Below are 23,007 nucleotides of genomic sequence, written 5' to 3' on the forward strand. Positions count from 1 at the left end.
CAGAGCAGATAGATTTAGCTGCCGTGTCTGTAAGCTCGTTCCCGCAAATACCAATGTGGCCTGGTATCCAGAAAAACTGGATAGAAGTAGATATTAATGAGAAATGGGCCAGTCGGTTTTGAATATCAGCGAGAACAGGGTGTGAGCCAACGTGTAGCAATTCCAGGGCCAGTAGAGAACTAAGTGAGTCAGTATAAATAGAGCAGTTGGAGTACAGCTTAGCTTCAATATGACCCGGGGCAAGAGAGATGGTGTACAGTTCAGCAGTGAACACAGAAGCTGTAGAGGGGATTCTGCGCACAACCACAGAACTGCATCAAACCATGGCAGAGCCCACAGAGTTACCTGATTTGGAACCATCCGTATAAATTGGAATGGAATGATTATTCGAAAGATGTTCAGTAAATAAAAGACCGTATTTCCAATCGGAAGTATCTGCCTTTCTCAGATGACTTAAAGAAAGGTCACATTTGGGGACTGTAATAAGCCATGGTGGGATGGGCTGACCAGTGGATTCTGCAATGTTATCCAAGGACAGACCCAATTCATCCCATTGTGCCTGAATGCAAAGGCCAAACGGAGCAATGGCAGATCATTTGTTCTGAAAAAGTATGGCCCACCGAGGAAGGAAAACACATCCCCAGGTGGGATGCTTTGGTAAGGAACGAAGTTTCAAAGAATATAGTAAAGACAGTTGCAAACCGCAAAGGTGCAGAGAAAATTCATGAGATTCTATGTATAAGCTCTGAACTGGGGAAGTGCAGAAAGCCCCAGTGCAGAGTCGAAGTCTTTGATTATGAATGGGGTCCAGCATCTGTAAGGCCGAGGGTCTAGCAGAGCCATAAACCATTGAACCATAGTCAAGTTTTGATTGAATAAGAGCACGATATATCTTTAACATAGAACATCAATCTGCTCCCCAAGTGGTGGTAGAGAGGACACGGAGGATGTTCAGTGCTCTTGTACATTTGACCCGTAGCTGCTTTAAGTGTGGTATAAAGGTCAGCTTACAGTCAAAAATAAGCCCCAAGAACATGCAAACAGTTTTAGAGAGAGAGAAATTAAAGCCATTCGCCATGGTCCACTTCAGTACACGATTGAGGACAGTTTGTAATTGCTGCTCAATATATCTCATGTTCGACAACTGACACGAGATGTGAAAGTTGTCAACATAGAGCCAGTTTGCAACAGTGAGAGGGAGTTGTTCAGTGATGGCATTAATCTTTATACTGAAAAGTGTGACACTCAAAACACAGCCCTGAGGGACCCCTACTTCCTGTAGAAAAGGACGGAAAAGTGTCGAACCCACAAAAACTTTGAATCTCCTCTCCATTAAAAACATTTTAATAAGCATGGGTAAATGGCCATGTAACCCATATATATATATATGGAGGTCTCGCAAAATGCCATACCTCCATATTGTGTCATAAGCCTTCTCAATGTCAAAGAATATTGATACAAGATGTTGTCATTTGAGAAAGGCTTCTCTGATTGATGTTTCAAGTCGAATTAGGTGGTCCGTGGTGGAGTGCTGTCATTGGAACCCACACTGGGTGGTCGAGAAGAGGTTTTTCGATTAGAGGAACCAAACAAGACTCTCTAAGGACTTACAGAGACAGCTCGCCAAACCAACTGGATGGTAGTTTGAAGGAATCTTGAGATCTTTCCCAGGCTTAGAGAAAGGCAAGATAATTGCCTGGCACCAGGCATTAGGAAAAACATTCTCCTGCCAAACCTGGTTAAAAACAATTAGAAGAATATCAATAGAAGCAGGAGAGAGATAGTGTAGCATGTCATAGTGTTCATCATCAGGTCCAACAGATGTACTGCCAGACAAATGAAGAGCCATTTTCAATTCCACCAATGTAAAGGGACGATTACAGTAAAAAAAGAGTCAGTTTGAAAAGACAAGAGGTGAATGTTCTGCCTGAGTCTTGATGGCCAAGAAGGTGGAGGAATAAGCAGAAGTGCCAGATACCTGGCAAAAGCTTTCACCTAGAGTATCAGCGATGCTCCAGACATCAGCTACTTCTTGGCCATCAGAGAGGTAAGATTGAGAGGGGAACAGAATTGTAGTGCCCACTGACCTTTCCAACCCTGTCCCATAAGACTTTGTAACTGGTGGTAGAAAATATGCTAATTGTGAACTTAATCCAAGATTCCTTCTGGCTTTGACATCTTACCCACCTGAAAAGCGATGCGGTTTGAAAGTGTGGGATATCTACGGAAAGTATCCCAGGCCCGTTTTTGAGCCTTCTGTGCAATGTGGCAGGCAGGATTCCACCACAGACGAGGATATCGTGGAAAATGTGTTGAAGTTTTAGGAATACACTGAGCAGCTGCTTGTATAATACAGTCAGTTACCGCAGCCACACAGTTGTCTAGTGATGGCTGACTAATGATAGCAGGATTAAGTTCTGCGAGAACAGTGAAAGTAGACCAGTCTGCCTGATCCAGCTTCCACCTGGGCACGCAGGTAGGGTAGTACCAATCATGGCCAGTCTCTCTCAAAAGTACAGGAAAATGATCACTGCCTGGTGGATTACTGTCAACCTTCCATGAAAGATGGAAGAATAATGAAGGAGAGCAAACCGAGAGATCAATAGCATTAAAGGACAGACTAGGTGCATGAAAATAAGTGAAAGAACCTGTATTGAAAAGAGAAAGGTTGTGATCAGAGAGCATATGCTCTACAGAGCAACCCCTCCTATGAATAACAGCACTTCCCCAGAGAGGATAATGTCCATTAAAGTCCCCCAGGATTAGAAAGGGAGATGACAGCAACTGTTCAACAAGAGCATCAAGGTCTGATTGATTATATATCTCTCCAGGTGACAGGTAAAGAACAAACAGTGATGGTATGACCCAAGGAAACACAGATGGCTACGGCCTCCAAGGGTGTGTTGAGTGACAAAGACAGGGTGGGCACATACTGATTAACCAACAGTGGCACCCCTCCATGTACTCGTCCATCACACAGCCTGTCATATCTGCACAGAGAAAACTGCCAAAAGGTGACTGTATCGGCAGGTTTCAGACATGTTTCTTGTAAGGAAAGACATACAGGATGGTATGAAGCAATTAGTGTTTTGATGTCATCCAGATTATAACGTAAACTTCGACAGTTCCATTGTATCAAGGTAGCCATTTTTAATGACAGGTAGATGAAGTGGCTGGAGAACCCTTCTGTTTACGACCATGTCTTTTGTCCTTATTCGGAGGAGGTTTATCGACCTCCATGGATCCTACCCTGGGTCAACTGGGCAGGTCTTTGTTGTTGGAAGGGGATTCCAGTGACTGAGGATGCGTACGAATGATTGCATCTTGGGGTGGGAGAAAAAAAAGATGTATCTGAAGAAATGTTTATTTGAAACCAAAGTAGTGGTTCTTGGGGTTTGTTGGAATGTATGGGAGGAACAGAGATAGGTGTAGAAGTTGATTCATCAACCTTTTTAACCATGGAGGTCAAAAGGCTTTTCATTTGTTTTGAAAACGATTCTCTTGAAGGCACAGAGATCTGTCTGCACTCCCACTGTAGTTGTGGAACGAAGTGCACAGGACATGTCCGAGATGAAGTGGCAGACAGCAATTTCCGAGCCTCAGGATAACTAATGTTATGAGTCGTTTCCAAATGCTGCACCTCTTTTTCCTTCAACCATTTAGGGCCAGAACGAAAGTAGGAAGGGTGAGAACCATTGCAATTGACACAACGTTGGTCCATGTCACACTCATAGGCATCGTGGTCCTTGCCACCACAACAAGCACATTAGGGAACCACAACATGATGTCTTTGAGTGGCCGAACCTCTGACATTGGAAAAATCAGGAGAGGGTTTGGAATGTATGGCCATACCCTGCAATTTAAATAACCTGCCTTGATGGTGGCAGGTGTATGTGATGAAGTAAATGTCAAAACGAGGGTATTTGTTGGCAGTGTAACTCCATCTTTGCGAGTGGAGATACGCCTCACTGCAGAAACTCCTTGAGTGGAGAGACCAGCAAGAATCTCTGACTTGGGGATGTTCTTCAAGTCCCTCTCAACAATAACTCCTCATGATGAATTCAAGGTAGCATGAGGAGTAACCTCAATAGGTACATCCCCAATTGCCTTTGAATTCAAGAGATCACTGTGTTGGGATGTGGATGTTTCAACCAATATGTCTCCAGATTGAAGCTTCTTTACTTTCTTTGGAAAGCCAGCAAGTCCCTCTAGTCCCTTCTGAATAAAAAGGGGAACATACGCCCTAAAGGTTTTCTGAAAGAGAATGTAATAAGAAAATGAGGTACGTGTGTTACAGATGTTGAAGATTGCTGCTCGGAGTCTTCAAGACGTGATGGTTTACCTATTGACTATTTTTTCACTATTTTATTTAAATTTTTTGTAGGAGGATCCATTAAAAAAAGAAAATTTCGGTACCCATTGACCCCACCCACCATGGAGCCCTATGAGGGGATGCACTACAATGTCATGCAAGGACATTGCAGCAATGCTAGGGTTTCATGAGCACTACACCCAAACACCAGCATCAGACAAAATGTCCACAACAGTCATTGAGAACTTCCAACACTGGTACTTGGTTGACTCTAGCTCAAGTGGACCAGCCGACTGACCCAAGGGGGGCCACCCAAAGGCCACCCATCTACAGGAATTCAAGGCCAAAGTGGTGTGTTAGGGTTGGACCCCTCAACCACCAGGATCCTCTCCTCCCCTTCACGGGTCGCCAGGCACAGCAAACACATGGGTGGATGTTTAGATCCCAGAGAAGGTAACCAGAAAGAAAAGAACCTTCCCCTGAGAGGTCCCCTCACCACATACAGGAATACACACCAAGAGGCTCTTCTTTTACAAATTAATTTTAACTGGTGTTACACTTTTGGGGCATATCAGTAAATATCTATTCAAAATGTTCAACAATTAAAATAAAAGTCATTCAGTCAGAATGGTGTATATGTATTAATAATGGTTTGTTTTGTTTAGTTTGTTTAGAATCAAGCACAAAAGGTATCCAATGGAATATCTGGGTATCATAACCCAATTTTTAGTAGCATGAGTCTACAAACATACAGCTATAAAACTGGGGAGCAATTATAATGGAAGCAGGTTACAGGGGATCTTCACTGAAGGAATATACATCATCATAGTGCAAAAGCATAACCTATCAAAATTTCTTGCTAGTTCTTGCATATGCTTTCAACCTCAATTTCATGAAATGTAGTAAGAAAAGTCCCAAGAATATCAGGTTGATCCTATTTAACAAAAAAGCCTATTAATGGAGTTTATTTCACTGTAATAACACATTCATCACTGTAGATTACACTGGAAGTTAGAGGAAATTAATTAATGCTATCACACAGACCAAGCTACAGTTCTTCCAAATACTTATTGTTTATGGCTTCTCGCATAAGAACTTGATTTTACTGAATATTTAAGAAATTCTAAAAAGGAATTTTTCAAAGATTTTTTCACTTGCTATTTTAAAACCTGAACAATTTTGGGGACTTTCAAGCACTTACATAAAACACTGAAGTTACAAAACAAAGTAGAAGTTTCTCTCTTTTGTCCACTAGTCTGAGATATATTTCTGCTGCACTGAACATGTTACATCCCATAAAAATCAATGTATATGATGTTGTTACCATTTATGATCTTTGCTAAGAATACCTTATGCAATGGTAAATTTTATTAAAGTTCACCATAAAAATAAAAATAGTTTAAAAGAACCTTATGTCAAAATTTCACATGGTGTCCTTAAATTTCTTTGTTTAATACATATTCATTTAAATATTTGTGATCAAATTCTACAATTAATTAGAAGTGATCAAAGAACAGCAAATAAACTAAAAATGTCTATGCTCAAAATTATCTACAAATGTAGCTTACAACGTTTTTTTTAGAACAGAAAAAAAAAGATCCTAAACAAATAGTTCAACATACTATTGTCATGCCAGCAGCTTCCAAAGCCATCTTAACAGGGTTTGCAACTCTTTCAAAAACATCATCACAGAGTCTCTCTAAATCTTCTCTTGAAACCGAAGCTCTGAAGTCTTGATCATCCAACAGGCTTTCCACCTGGAAATATATTATATATAGTTAAACATACTTTTTCAGGCAAACATCTTTTGGTTAATATACAACTGAAAGTTGAAAAAAAACTGTTTGCCCCGTAAAGTAAATAGTGTTACACAGTAGCTTTATACTCAAAGTAAAACTTGAACTGACTGTGAAAAAGGTGAAAACTACCTATATAAAGAGACACTTATGGTTGCCTCCACAAAGGAGCATTTGTAAGCCAATATATTTGTATACTAAAGATGTTTATACTTAAATTTTATTGCTTCATTGCCCCATGAATCATGACTAAATGGTATTCCTATATTAAGATTTTTAAATCAATTAGCAAACAGCAGTCACTCACAAGCATACTTTGTTAAGAAATTATTATGCTTTATTTTATTTAATCTAACATAGGTTTCTAATGTTTACATTTTAGTTACTTTTACAAGTAAAGAATACACATGAAAAATCAAGAAAAAGTATTTACCTCAGTATTTTATTTTGTTTGCTGTTGATAAAACTTAATCCCACTTCTATATAAACACATGCACAAATGCACTGTGCTAAATAATGCACTAGAGAACAAAGAATTATAAAATGCAAAAAGCAGACAATTTCCATTAACTATCACAATCTTTCTAGCTTTCTAAGTATGCAACCAAAACTGATAAAACTTCATTTAAGTTCAATGTGTTTTTCATGGAAATCAAGCTTGAACTGAAAGTAAAATTGGCTGTTCTCTTTACAGCAAACAATTTAATATAATGTATCAATTGATAGGCAGACACTGGTTTTCTATTGTTTATAAATAATACAGTATTGAATGTCAGAAAGAACTATTGGCAATTTCTAAAACAGAGGATGCAAAATACAGGCATGACAATAAGGTTCTGATTTTCTATTTCATGGGTCTGTAACCAAATAAAATTAAAGGCTATAAAAATTATGATTTTCATGAATAATGATGATATTATAATGATTGATTTATGTTTAAAATTTCATACTTCTTAAAGAGGTGGTAAATAAATTAGAGAAGAGAGAACACCTAGACAGCAAATATTACACTAGATAATTTTTTTTTTTTATATTGCCTTCTAAAACTAAGAATATAAAATGTATAGATTATTAAAATATGGATTAAAAATAAAAGTAAATGAATGGAAGAAAAAAATATTTTCTACAGTTATTATAATATTTATTAAGAGAAAAACAGAACACAAGTTACAGTAAATAACCAGTAAAAAACAATCAGGCAAAAGGAAACACTAAATGATATAAATGTTTTTGTTTAATCATGATGGGAAGTGTTCATTGGAATATAAATAAGTAACCGTTTCTCGTATGAACACGAGAAACAGCCAACTGAAACAAATTTTAAGATAAAAGTTTCATACGGGAAAAAAAAAAAAAAAAAATTTTGTCACCCGAAATTGTAAGAATATCTCATTAGTATTATCATTAAAAATATCTTTTATATTCCAAAATTTTACTAATTTTTTTAACCTGTCTCAACAGTCTATGAAATGTAAAACTGACAGTGCATTATATGATCAATTTGAATAAGTAGGTAACATAATTTCAGATGAAATCATTTTCCATGTGCTGCTGTTTGAAGATGTTAATTTAAAATGGAAAGTGTATTGACTAATTTTATTTTTGAACATTTTTAATGTATTTAATTTATACATAGAGCATATTATACATTTCTTGTGCATGTGGAAAATAGGCATACTTAAGTTATTTAGGTTTAGTTGAAAAATGATATTTGTTGAAAATTCTCATTAAAACTGTATTCTAAGAAGTGGCCTTCAAAAGTCATGAAAATAATAGAAGTAAGAAAGAAGAGAAAAATAAAACAGTGATATTTTAGTGCTTTCTTATGTGCCTCTACAGATAAGCCTTATTACATCCACACACTTCTCTTAAGTACTTTATTTACCAAACTGCAGTAGCTACTACTTCTTGCTAAAAATAGACACAGACATCAGGACAAGTTAAATAATGTTTTTGCTAATCAATGTAAATCTATTTTTAACAAACTCAGTTTTTATTTATTCACACTGTGTGAATACAATGAACAATAATATTCAACAGGTAAGGATTTCAGTCATTGAAATATTTTGTCATTGTCAACCATATTCTTTAAACCTAACAAGGTTTAAGTGATGTCTTGTTAAGCAAATATCACTTAATATGAAAAGCATTTTCAGGAACAAAATTAAAGTCTAAGTGCACAAAGATATTCAGATCTTTGGTTCATTCCCACGTCTTCTAACCTTCCCAACAAATTCTACTCTTCTCCTACATAGGAACTTAACTAATCACTTTCCTACAAAACCAAAAATTACTTTTTTACAACATGTTACTGATCTGTATTTAATGTAAATAGTTTATGACCTACTTTAAAAATCAGAGATACAGGAGGAAGATCAATCACTTAAGAAACAAAACCTTAAGAATTATATTCTCAAGAGATGATTGGTCATTAGAAGATATAAACCTATACTTTTAAACAGACAGGTTTGTTTTCTTTAAATCAATAAGTGTATGGTATGCAGTTGATATTAGTTAAAAGCAATGCAAGAATTAAACAACCAAGTTTAATGTTACAAAATGGTAAGGTATCAATGCCAAAATGTTTTGTTTTTATAGAAATAAGCTATAAAATTTACTTCAAAATTTAAAGTGATGTATTAAAAAAGTAGCTTATACCTGAACCACTATATTAACATTTTAACCATTGTAATTTTTTTTTCTTTCACACAAAAACTCACCTGTGCATAATGATCTGGATTTGCACTCAAAACTTTCTTTACTCTTCCAGCTTCTTTAAACAACTTAGAAAGTGCTCTGTTGTTCTGGAAAACATCACTTGATGTTTTTTTCTGCTCGTTAAATAATTTTGCTAAGTGGTCTCGAGACGAAGCTGAATTTCCAGCCCCCCAAGAGATCTATCAAAGCTGTCAAAAGTAAAGAGTTGACACTGAGTAATAATGTTTGCACAGTATTTGCACCCCTAAAAATCCTTAAACCTTTTATAGCATCAACACAAGTTTCTTAAATCCCCCCCCTTTCTTTTCACATACTTAACCTTGCACTAGTCTTCTGGAGTCCTCATGGACCTCAAATATTTTGTAAATGTCAGCACCAACAAATAAAACATGTTTGTTGCATTCAGTAGCTTCAGTAATTGGCCAGTTTATGTTAAATTGATTTAGGTGGTAAAAAGAAACAAGCTGTAATATTCATTGCTCATTTATTAAGTAATAAAAGTAAATGATTTTGACTAATAAATTTTTTTATTATTATTATTATTATTACAAGGACTCCTCAGACCACAAACGAGTGACTATGGAAAAGTTTTACAAAGACTATCCTGTTGTAGTTTATATAATATCTTGCCAGTTTTTATTTTTCTTTGGTTAATGATTTTTATTTATGTCTTCTCTGATCAAATTCTATTTTATTTCACATACAAGTAAGTACATGCACCATGTGTTAAAATACCAAATACCCACATAAATTTTAAGTCTTCTCTTATTCGTATTTAGTTTTGTGCTGGTATGTTCAAAATTGAAAACAACAAAGTGACACAAGTTGGAGTTACAAATATCCAAGTGTGCAAAATCTTTTATAAAGGTTTCTTTTTTAATGCAAAGTATCAAAGTCTAAAGATGCACAATGTTCATGCAACAGTTTGAGAAACCTATGCTGTTTGTAATGAAGGTCTATTCACCTATAAAAAAAGACTATGTTACAAGCATTTGTGTAATTGCATGAAATAAACATACTTCTATATGTACATACAAACAATAAGAAAATAGTTTTCACCCTCTATAACAGTTGTCACTTACACAAAAATAACTAGTAATGCAAAACAAAATTGAAAGTATGTTTTAGCACAACACTACACAATGGGATATCTGCACCCTATCCACTGCAAGGAATCAACATTGTATCTAAAGATTTTAAGTCCATAGGGCCACAACATACAGTAATCTCACCAGAATGATTTATCATAAAATGTACTCATTACTTAACAATTTTGGGTAAGAACAATGACAGCATTGACCACTTAAATGTTTCTTTTATAGAAACATAATATAGCAAAACACAAATAGTACAGTTTTCACACATTTCCTACATTTACGAATTGGTGACAAATATTTGGAAGAAAGTAACATGTAAGCTCTTCAAAATCCATTTAATATTTCTTTTTTTTTTTTAATTTATAAAAGCTGGATTCTAGTATGAAGAATAATTGTTAATCTGCTAAGAATCTCATTCAAATTATTGGCTGACTAAATATAACTCAATTTTTAATTTTCATATTTGTTTGTTTGTTTGTCCTAGAGTAAAGCCACACTGAACTATATGTTGTCTCCGCTGGAGAGAAGTGAACCCTGTGTTTTAGTGATGCAAGTCTGTAAACTTACTGCTGTACCATTAGAAAAGAAAGGATATCAAGTACAGTAACTAACTTCATCTTAACAGGGTTTAAGTTTCTTTTTTGACTTTGAGATTTTCTGTAGGCTTAGTATTTGAATCATTAAGTCTCAACAACAGAGACAAACAACGAGGCAAGATCGTAAAAAAACAACAAAAGTAACATAAAATTATGTTTAATTTACCATAGAAGTTCTTCTTGCAACAAAAATGATCAAACTTAAGAAAATAAATGATTACCACTGTAACTGATATAAGGTTTGAAACTTAGGGTAGAGAAAATCAAAACAAAACTGAAAAATGGAAAGTTTAATTAAATTAATTGATACAATCAATACCTCAAATGTTTGCAAGTTTTTTTTTCTGTTTTTATATAAATATAGACTAGAGTCACATCAGATTGTCTATTATGTCTCTCACGGGAATCAAACATTAGATTTTATCATTGTAAGTTCATAAACTTACCACTGTCCCACCAGGGAACAAAATTTCTAGCAAAAACAAAAGTCCATCATATACATTACATATGGTGCATAATAGTCTCTCAAATTTTCAAATGTGAAAAGTTTAAAAACATTCATTTCTATTAAAAACATAGACCAATAATACCTGAAAAAAAGTCTATAAACTACCCAGCCAAGTAAGCATAAGAACTATAAGACAAATTAGATTTTACTTGCATGGTTCTCTTAAATTTTCATATTTAGTTTACATATATCCAGCTTCTTCTATTTGGAAGCAAGTATAATAACAAAATAACTTGAAAAAGCTTCAGTCATATTCTCATAGTTGTAAAAATCTCTTAGTTATCCTTTCTTTTACAATGTTTAAATTCTGAAATACATCCGACTTTAACTCGCTGCTTTAGACTAAATTGGCACTTGATGTAAAATAGCACATTGTGCAAAACAGAATACTTTAATTTACAGTTCACAGTGCAATCCCGATAAATTATGCCCTATAAATATGTTGTATTTTAATACAACAGTACATTAAAAATTATTATTGCAAAATATTTGCTATATTTGCATTCTAAAAAAGAACTGTACAGACATTTCACTGCAGCAACTCAATATGCTATGTTTCAATCTTTTTAGTTTGTCTCCAGTCTCTTTACTATTTACTAAAAAATAACCTCAGTTAAAAATATCAAAACATACCCAATTCCTCTAACAGTAAGTTGTGGGTTTGTCTCAATAAATCTTCCTTCTTTAGACTTTATAACTTGGTAAGTAACAATTGTTGCAACTGTACTGCTTGCTCCCATATCATAGAACATTATATTAAACATAGATTCATTGAAATCTTTCCTTCTAAATACACCAAAGTTCAGAGCAACTGAAAAGAAAGTAAATTTATTACTATAAAGTGTTGTATAAACAGAAAAAAACAAAATTACACAGTATGATGCACTACATGGACCTACACAAGTAATTAGTATTGTTGAAAATAGTTCTTGATTTAAGACTTAAAAAGAACTACATACACACCTGTAATTACATGTTTCTTGCAACATGGAAAGTAATATAAATTTTCCCTCTAATTTTTGTTCTTTAACTCTTACACAGCAGAAGCAGTGGTTATATACAATGGAATACACAGATGAATACTGAACACCCACATTCACATATGGCAATGTCTGATACAAATGAACTGATATTATAAATCACACACCTTAAGAATCACTTGAAAATCTAGTTGAATTACATAGATACACATCAAATATACATAATTACATTTATTTATGACAATACCTGATGAATATAAAAAAAATAAACTAGTTTCAATTAGTTTTAGATTCCTGAACTCTTACTATCACTCTCCTGATAAAATAAAGGCATTTATAAAAACATAGTAACATTTAGTTTTCAACTTAACAATGATTGAATTCTTCCTCCAATCCTCTTATATTACAATTACTTTTATATACCACAAAGGTTTATGTTGTTGCTTGCTGTATCAATCATACACAAGATATGACAATTCAGAAACAAGATTCTTCAGTAAAATTTATTGTAACATATGTCACATCCACTGATTATTCCTTAGTATGAGTGATGTCACTAAGAATTTGTCAAATTTTGAAAAGGGAATGATTACAGTATGACTAATACATGACTCCAACTGAACACTTTTTGAAATTCCTTTTTACAGAACTCTAAGAGAACTAAAACTTTATACAATTTCATACTTATTAGTAGGTCCCATCAATAAATGGAAACCCCAATATATATCTAACAAAATTAATGCATGAACATTATTGTTTTCATTAAAATTCTACAACTCTCCAGAACAAGTTGAAAATATATAAGTGCAAACTGAAACTTGTCAAATTTGTAAACTATGTGGAGACTGATCAAATCTTAATAGGACCAAAAAAAACCCTCATCATGTAACTCTGATCTCTATTAATGTAATCTTTCCAGTCCAAAAAGTACTGAATGAAAACTTAAACACTCCTAGTATGGTGGATTCCTACTGTTCTCAATTCTGATCTGTAATAAATCAATCTTCAACAATAACCACTGCTCACGAGTGCCATTTATGTCACATTTATCACATATGATACTCTTTCACCAAATTGAATTTCAGGTGTACATCAATCCTGTGTCACTGTTTTGTTATCTTTTACATCTAGTGTAAACACAGAAAAACTAGCAATCACCCACCTGCTGTATTGTCATTAATTAACTGCAAAACCTTCAAGCCAGCCATATCTGCAGCATGAAGTACTGCTCTTCTCTCAGCTTGGTTGAAGTACACTGGTACTGTTATAACTGCATCTTTAATGGTCTGACCTAAAGAAATATGCAACAGCACAATACTTTGAAGTACATGTATGGAGTTTTAAATCAAATTAAACTATGCAAGTGGTCATACATGGTTTGCTACAAACAACATCTCAGACAGATTTGAGTACAATTAACAACACAATTGTATTTACAAGAAACACTTCTGCCTTGTCATCTTTAAATCACAAGTCAGTAAATAGACCTAGAGGTACAAGATTTTGTGATGTATCATAACAAATTAACAAATGTCAACTGACAGTATTTTTAGGTACATTTGGTTAATTTTGCTTTATATCCCCTGCAATTGGGAGTCATGTCACCATGCAGGGCAAAATCTACACTTCACATTAAACTTTGTTATTTCTCCAACTTACTTACTTTGTGTTGTAGAAGATAATGTTGCATATAAAGTCAACTATTTAGCAAAAGGGTCATAACTATTGTTAAAAATGTTACTGCTATTAATCAAGGTTAGGTAGGAAAATGTCAGCCATGACAATTAAGGTCTCTGATCCGATGACGCATAGCACATATTGTTACTTTGTAATTAGTAAATTAATACATCACAAATTCATAAAACCATAGCTTTATCAGAACAATTACAAAGATAGAAATCTAACTTGGTGTTACAAAATGATTCTGAAAATGATGGCAAGGAAGGGGTGGAGAAAAATTCAAACAATGAACATAAATAAAGAAGTTTTATTTGAAATATACACAACTTCAACACATCTTGGTAAACTTAAGAAATCAATAACCAGCAATAAGGTTTTCATTCTCAACTGTTGAATTTCAAGAACTTCATACTCATTCAAAACTGGAATGCTGCCATGGGCAGATTTGTGGGTGGAAGAGTACAACACAGCATTTTCTTAGTTATTTTTAAAATTGGTTTGTTTAGATTTTTTGCTATTTTTCCTGTATAAATATCTTACCTGTCTATAACATTGGAAACAGAATTTACAAGAAAAGACCAGAACACTCATTTGGAAATGTAATACCACTTAAACAACATCCTACCACATGCAGAACTGCTACTACTGTTGCTAACATTAGTAGACTGGTCATTCAGAAACCACTAGGAAATTATCTGATAATAAGATGCACATAATCTTACCATTCAGAGAAATAAAACATACAAGCACAAAGGTGGTACCCTGATAAAAACAATGCTGAGGAATAACAACAAACTTCTATGAAAAACAGTTTACAAAAAACACTGGTTTTTGTTGCAAAGTTGGGCAAGATCTGTATGTACTTGAATGGTTACAAAAAGCAATATGCAATTTGCTACAGACCACTTGGCAATGAACACTTTTCAACATAATGTAAGGAAAATGTTTCATTGCACTTTATAATTACCACTGATTTTTCATACAATGGAAATAAAACTTTACAAACTAAAAAAAATAAAACAAGGCAAATTCTCATCTATAATCAGAAAACTGTACAGAAATAAATCAAGCATGAATGAAACTTCTATAATGAACAGCTCTATCACATCAAAAGTTTAAGTGCACTGTTGCATTTTTATGAAATACAGAGAAAAACCAGTAATCATACTATTGCTTTCTACATCATATCTATAAAGTCACCTGAAAGCACACTCAAACTTTACGTACTTGTCTTGCTTCAATGAGGTCTTTGAAACCAACAGTCCCTGTACAATGGAGGGTCTGTAAAAACTATATTAGGATATATAAGGCTTATTTGAACTCATAGCCTTCCACATGAGCTAATTACATAGTCTTATGACGAGCAATAATGCATAAGCAAGGCCACCAAACCGACCATGAAAAATGGAAATAACAGTTAACACCTTCACTTCCAAGGTCATTCTTACGGAGTTTTACTTTGGCCCAGTTTCAATTTTTACATTGAATACTCATTTTTTGCAAGATGAGTTATTAGGTAAAAACATAGTTTTTGTTAATTTCAAAAATTAGCAGCACAGACCCTCTGTGAAAGTCTATTTACTTCCTGGACCATGTCATTCAGATCATTTTTGTTCTAACAAGAGGGAATTTTTATTTTTGTAATAAATAGCCCAGTTGAGAAGTAAAAATACAAATTATTTCCAAAGAGGATTTACTGTTCAAATGTTTGTTTGGTAATACACACACACACACACAAATAAACAAATCACTTTTGGTATTGTAATACATCTTTATGCAAGTGTTTTTCTGCCTAAACATTATTTTAAAACCAAAATAAAAGGTTCATAATAAGCCTTAAGTATCAGACAGCCCCTAACAAATTTAAAATACTGTGAATCATGTTTGCATGGCATGGATTTAAAATATATTGTACACTCATATGTAAGTGACATGGTACATTACTGTAAAACCACATTACTCATGTACGAGTGATTTGGGAACCTAAGAGTTAAATATACAACGTGGAATCTGAAATATTTCCTTTATAAAAGCAGAAAAACACTGCATGATTTTAAACAAATGTAAAAAATGATTATATTAGTTAAATCTGATCATACCTGCAGCATGTTCTGCTATTTCTTGTGCATTTTTAAAAACCATAGCTACAAGTTCTTCAGGAGTGAACAACATGCCTTCAGGATGTTTCAATACAACTGTTCCTCGCCTCTCATCTGGTACAATTGTATAATAAGGAAATCGCTTTTGAAACAACTGAACCATGGGGTTGTCCACTTTCTTCCCCAATAACTCTAAAAAGTAAGCATAGGCTTTGTCTGGAAATCTGACACCCTAGAAGATAAAAGTTGTTTTCTTTTATTCACAGACATCACAAAGTTAAATTATTTAACCTTACAGACACAAGAAAACCAACACACACACACACAAGTTGCAAACTTTTTACAAACGTATGTCAAAATTTGACCTACTTTACTATCAATGTAACTTAGTAAAATTGGTACCAAAACCTAATACATATCTAAAATCTTTGTTGCTTGAGGTTTAGTTTCTTAATTTTGAAATTATGTATTTAATAATATCTCAATCTGCACATTGAGTTGCACGATATGATGGTATTCTTGACTTCTCATTTATAGATTTTACTTCTCTTCCCTTATAAAAAGCTTCAGAATCTTCAACCAATTAGAAACATATATTCTGCCTTTTTGATATCAATTTCAATCTTTTAAGTTCTTACCATACTGAGTTGTCACTATATTTGTTCAACCTCCACAAAATGATCCTCTGATATCCTGTCTTTTAAGACATGCATTGAATTCTCTTCAACATTGTTATTGGACACATTAACTCTCTCACTATAAGCTTGATGGAGTTGGTCAAGTTCATAACCCCAAATCAACCTTTATAATTTACATACCATAAACTCTAATAAACTCTTTCAATAAACATTAACTTTGTGAATTTTAACAAAATATCTTCACTACAAATTTCTCCACAAGCATGTGAAGGAAAAGCATTGACTGCTCTGAGTGAAGTTACTTACATATTAAGATTAAAATTGTATTTATCATCTGTAAAATCTCAAAGTTTATTTGCTAAATCTCTGAAATCTCTTATATAAATTAACCTTTTCTTTTCAGTAAAACTATATTGTAATGTTATTTTCTGTACACTAACTCTATACAATGTTGGTTAATTTAACAGTCCTCATAACCACCAAAAACAAAATTTGAAAAAATCTAAATTACCCTTTTCTTTCTTTCTAGAACAACTTATCATTATAATATGAAATTACATTTATTTATCCTAATTAAATTTACACTCATAACAGTAAACATTTTTTTTATATATATACTGAAGTTTTATTGTCCTTTGAACAGTGTCTACATTATATTAACACCATACAAACTATAAATCATTTGGCAAACATGCAACTCACAGAACCCTAACGAATTACATAAAACACAGGCTATTTAAGTTACTTGCAAACATATCTTACAAAAATTTATTATTACTCTCTATTTTAACCTAATATAAAACTTCATCTAAAATATTTCCAAGTTTTACATTTTAGTTACTTTTATAATAATAAATAGAGAATGTAGTTGAAAAACAAGAATTAAAGTACTGAGTATCTTTTTATTTAGCTGTTGATGATATCTAACTATAATTTTTTTTAATACTAATGGTACTACTGCATTAATTTTTTATTTTATTAAATAATGCACCAAAGAATACATAATAAAATATGAAAAGTAGACAATGTCTCATAACTATAACAGTTTTTTTGGCTTTCTAACAATACAACAATAAAAATTAGGCTAAGCTCATCAATGCATTTCTCATAGGAATAAAGTTTGAATTGTAAATGAAACAGACAATTCTCTGTACAGAAAACAACATAATTTAACACATTAAAACAGTGGCTTTCTATTGGAGATAAATAATATAGCACTGAATGTCAGAGAGAACTATTGGCAACTTCTAAAAGAAAGAATGTGACTTGCACAGCAAGAGTCCAACTTTTCTCCATACCTAAATAAGATTGAAGGTTATAAAAACTAAGCTTTGTCTGAGTGATGACAACATTATAATGAATAATTTACAGTACATTTTGTACTTCTGGAAGTGGGTGCTAAATACGTTAGAGAAGATGGGATGCCTGGAGAGCAAATGTCAAAACTCTCATCCTTGGGAAAATTCAAATATAACAAAATTAAGAACTTTAAACTTATAAACTATTAATGTTTGGATTAGTAGCTACATTTCTACTCCACATTTCTTTGTATACACCATGATAACAAAGTAGTTTAACTAAATTTTGAATGTAGCTCACTAAACATCTGTGGCATCAGCAGAGAAGAAGTGCATAGTGAAAGTGTTAAGAACCACTAAAAAGAACATTCTTAACAACATAAATCAGGTAACCGTTATTTTTAGCTGCCAAGGACAACAGTTCACAAGGAGAGATTAATCTGTTCAGAATAAAGTCACTGTTTCAGGCAGCAAGAGAATTTGTAAAAGTTATTTATAGGTTAATTAAAAAGCCAAATGAATTAAAATTTGGGAAATTCTCTCATAGTAAATATATTCTATGTGTCCAAAAAATCATGTTTGGAAACAACATGTATTGTTTTGGACAACAAGAATAATGACAGAAAACAATAAGCTTATTAAACAGTGCACTTAAAGTTCAAAAAAAAAAAGAGGTTTTTTTTTAATGTAAAATGTCTTTAACAAACTTAACTAGCATGTAAAAATTAGATATTTATTACACTAGATTTTAAAAAAAAACGTAAATGAAGTTGATTTAATAAAAATTTAATTTGATCACTCTCTTGGAGGAAAGTATGCAAGATGCCCTCTTGTAACTTAATAGTCTAAGTATCATAAGCTCTTGCCAGGTGATTATTTGCTTTGTTACTCTCTTTGGACAAAGTCAAATAAACATTACTGGGATTGACCATCACATTATAAAGCCCCCACAGCTGAAAGAGCAAGCATGTTTGGTATGATGGGGATTCAAACCCACAACCCTCAGGTTATGAGTTGAGTGCCTTAACCACTAAGCTGTGCCAGGTCTTGCTATCTAGAGAAGAGTGGATGCGTAATTTATTTAGAACTTCTCAAAGAAGTATAAATTTTAAGACATATTACTCATTGTAATATGGTCATCATTCATGCAAAGCATAATTTTCATAGCCTTTAAATTTTATTTGGTTACAGAATCATTAAATAGACAGATTCCACTTGCCAAGCCAGTATTTCACATCCTCTATTTTAGAAATTACCATAGTTCTCTCCAATATTCAATACTATGTTCTTTATTTCCAATAGAAAACAAAGATTTTCATCTATCAAATGACATATCATAATACTTTGTTTTCTGTAAAGACAATAGTCAATTTTACTTTCAGTTCAAGCTCAATTTCAACAGGAAACACATCAATTAACTCAAATGAATTTTTAATGGCTTATTGCATACTTGAAAAACTAGAAAAATTGTGATAGTTATGGGACATTGTCTGCTTTTCATACATTATTATTTTGTATTCTTTGGTGCATTACTTAATTAAACAAAGCATTATTTGGTGCCGTACCATTACCCTAAAAAAAGTAGAGTCAAGTTTCATCAACAATATAAAAAAGGCCCGAATGAATAATCTTTTACTTGTTTTTAACGAGTGTTCTCTATTTATTATTACAAAGGTAACAAATGTAAAAATAGAAAACTTGTGTTAGACTAGATGAAATAAGTAATAACAATCAATTTTTATGAGATATGCTCATGAGCAGCTGACAAGTAGCTTGTGCACGACATAAATCAACAGCATAATGAAAGATGCTGTTGGCAAGTGATCTACAGCTTACAATAGTGCAATTCATAGTTAAACAGGTTTAAAAAGCCAATAACACTTGTTTATAAATGTAAAGCTTTTTAAGATAAACAAATGTAGCTTCATTTTACAATTAAGTCATTCAACAAATAAACAAATAATGTAATTTATATTTTTTTAAGTTGTTATGAGGTCAGTCAAATTGATGAAACTCAAAGTTATAGTATAGAAAATAATAAAATAAAAGGCACTGCTGAAAAATAAATGTTTAATTCATTTAGAAGATTACACAAAAAAATTAGGATTTTTGTCAAGAAAAGCATTTGTAATCTTAATGGAGAGATCACCTAGTACTCAGACTACTATATAGAACAGGAGTGGCCAAACCATGGCTCGTGAACCACATGTGGCTCTAACATATAATGTGTGGTTCACAGAAATATGTTGACTGAGCTCCTTTTTGCATCACAATTAATATAAAAGGTAAATAATGAATTTAAGCTTTATAATTATTTACCAAATATAAACTGAGAGTTCACTGGATTAAAAACACATGTGTAATGTTCATAGTGAGTAAATATATTTAAGAATTTAAATCCTAATTTTAATGCTAAATTTGAGTCAGAGATTAAAGAAATTTTGGGTCAGCAAGGATTACAGAGGAATTGTGCTGGAGAAAACAGCAATTATATAAGCAGGCACTATCAATGTTAGTTTTAGTGGATGTGGCTTGCGATCGCATGATTGTGGCATGTGTGGCTGTGTTATTGACAGTAAAATTAGCGGAGTGTTAGTGTGGCACTGTGCACTGTAGAGTTTGGTTGCGTTGCACACGTTGAAGCTTATCGTTTCTTTTCACTTTAATTTTTTTTAGAAGTGTCTGTGAAAATGTTATGAAGGAAGATGGCATTATCAAATTGTAAGAAGTAAAAAGTATGAAGATAAAAACAGAAATTTTAAGCCAGAGTGGGAAGAAGATTTTGCATTCACCATTAAAGGAGGTAAACCTTTGCATCTTATCTGGAATGTGTTACTCAGTCATTACAAAGCCAGTAACTTGAAATGCCACTATGCAACAAATTACAAAAACTTTTCATCTGATTATCCACCTAAATTAGAATTACAGAAAAACAAGTTAACTGTGGTAAAATCATCACTAAATAGCCAGCAGACACTGTTGACAACGTTCAATAAGGAAATTGATACAATGACTGTAGCTAGTTTTGTTATATCATGGAGTATTGCTCATGCGAAATGTCCATATTCTGATGGTGAATTTGTTAAGAAGAATATAGCTGAAGTTGTTGTAGTGTTAGATTCAAGTAACACAAAACTTCAGTAACTAATAACACAAACACCAGCTTCATGCCACACTACAGACAGATGTATCTACCAGATCAGTACTGATGTTGCAGGCAAAATGCAAAATGATTTAAAGAATTCCCTTGCATTCATTTCAGGCCTTGACGAATCTACAGACTTACACGACAAACCACAACTGGCAGTATTTGTTTGTTATGTTTCCTCCGATGTAACTGTAAAAGAAGAGATGCTGGACTTAGTGGTACTGAAAAAAACAACTGGTGGTGCTGACATTAAAAATGCACTTTATAGAGCCTTAACAAATGCTGATATTCCACTGATATTTCAGTGTTGCAACAGATGGAGCACCTGTAAAGGTGGGGGAAAATGCAGGATTAATTGTACTTATAAAAAGTTATCCCAGCTTTCCAGAGTTTCTCCCTGTTCATTGCATTATTCATTGTAAACACCTGGCAGCCAGATACTTCAAGTATGAAGATGGTATTAAATTTCATACGCTTAAATGGGAAGACCCACCAACAGTTCAAAATTTTTTATTGAAGAACTGGAACTTGAAGATAAATCCAGTGATGTCTCTTTCTACTGCATTTTGGAGGTGTCTGTCACCCACCAATGTTTTAAATAGGCTCGTGGATCTGTTGGAGCCTATTATTACTTTTCTTGAAGAAAAGAAAAGATTCTATCCTCAACTGGGAAATAATGAATGGATGCAAGATCTAATGTTCCTTACTGATATAATGAATTATCTACAAACTCTCAACTTGGCACTCCAGGGGAAGAATAAGATTGTTTCTGATCTTACTCAAAAGAATTTTCAGCTTTCAGAGCAAAATAAGGCTTCTTCAAAGAGATATTGTCATGAAACTTCAGTTACTTTTTCAATCTCAAAAGGAGAGTAAATACATTCCCTGATACTGAAATAAAAAATCTCAAAGTGGAAAAATACAAAGACAAATTACAAGAAGTGCTTGATAATTTCCTAGATAGGTTTGAGGACTTGTAAAAACTGAAGCCCTGCTTAGCCTTTCTTGTAAACCTGTTCATGGTTGATGTGATCACCGATTGTTGTCCAATTCTCAAACCTCTGGTTACAGAATCATATGCTATGGAAATTGGATTGATAAAACTACAGGAGGACCTGGATCTAAAGATGAACTGAGTTCTGGAAACAAGTTCTAGAAATAAAATATCCTGAACTGAAGAAAACAAGTGTGTGATTCATCTCAATTTTCAGCACAACATACTGCTGTGAATCATTGTACTCTGTAATGAAGTCTGTGAAGTCAAAGCATCATGCAGTCCTTACAAATCAACACCTGATGGAGCTAATTCATACAGCCTTGACAACATCAGGCAGAATTTGAATGACTCACAACCAAGATGGAAACTTGCAAGACCTCTATTAGCAGTAAACAGCCTGATAATTGTATAAATATCTGTTTGTGTCAGAAAAATATTATGATAAAACTACAATTTTGTAAAGTGGTATCTGATTAAAATCTCTAATTTTATTATTTTACAGATTTTCCTCTGTGTTTTGACCACATATTTACTAAGACAAACAAATATCATTAAAAGTATTTGTTTTTACCCCTTTTATTTTTATTTTTGGCAGTCTCATTTAAAATGTTAGTGAAATGCATATTTGCATATTTTTCTTAGATGCTTCCGTATTTCATTACCATATTAAATACAGTAAAGCTAGGATTTTGAAAACATTTGGCACACATGTGTGTGTATCCATGGACAAATCTTTCATAAAACTACTTCATTAAAAAAATATGATTTTGTGTACAAAAAGACTTTCAATGTTTATTAAAAAGACACACAAAGTGTATTAGAAATTATAGTGTGGAAACTATAACAAGTATAAAAGTGGTTACGAGGTTGATCAATTCAACCAACTTTGTTGAGAGAGCGTTAATCATTAATATTGTCTCTCTCATTTTTGGCAAGTTATTTATTTTCAAATAAGAGTCTGTTTCAACAGTAAACTTATTGCTCTTTATAAAAGTGTGTCTAAAAACAAAATCTGTATTATAAAACAAGTACTTACCACACCTGCAGCAGGATCACCAAATAATCTTTCTCCATCTCGGAAAGAAACAACCACAGGCGTCTTCCTTTGAGATTCTCTACAAGTCGGTATTAAAAAAACAA

General features: G+C 33.1%; 1 protein-coding gene across 1 annotated transcript in view; it reads right to left on the bottom strand.

Moving 5' to 3' along the window:
- The window catches only part of Grp170 (hypoxia up-regulated Grp170 co-chaperone protein), a 65,508-nt gene that overhangs the window by 29,301 nt on the left and 13,200 nt on the right, over positions 1 to 23,007 (bottom strand). The window contains 7 exon segments of the mRNA XM_076482567.1: positions 5,935 to 6,069; positions 8,829 to 8,974; positions 8,977 to 9,014; positions 11,661 to 11,838; positions 13,170 to 13,298; positions 15,787 to 16,018; positions 22,904 to 22,982. Of these exon segments, the coding sequence (XP_076338682.1) occupies positions 5,935 to 6,069; positions 8,829 to 8,974; positions 8,977 to 9,014; positions 11,661 to 11,838; positions 13,170 to 13,298; positions 15,787 to 16,018; positions 22,904 to 22,982 (937 nt within the window).

Source organism: Tachypleus tridentatus, chromosome 13 (assembly GCF_004210375.1).
Source record: "Tachypleus tridentatus isolate NWPU-2018 chromosome 13, ASM421037v1, whole genome shotgun sequence".
Lineage (NCBI taxonomy): Eukaryota > Metazoa > Arthropoda > Merostomata > Xiphosura > Limulidae > Tachypleus > Tachypleus tridentatus.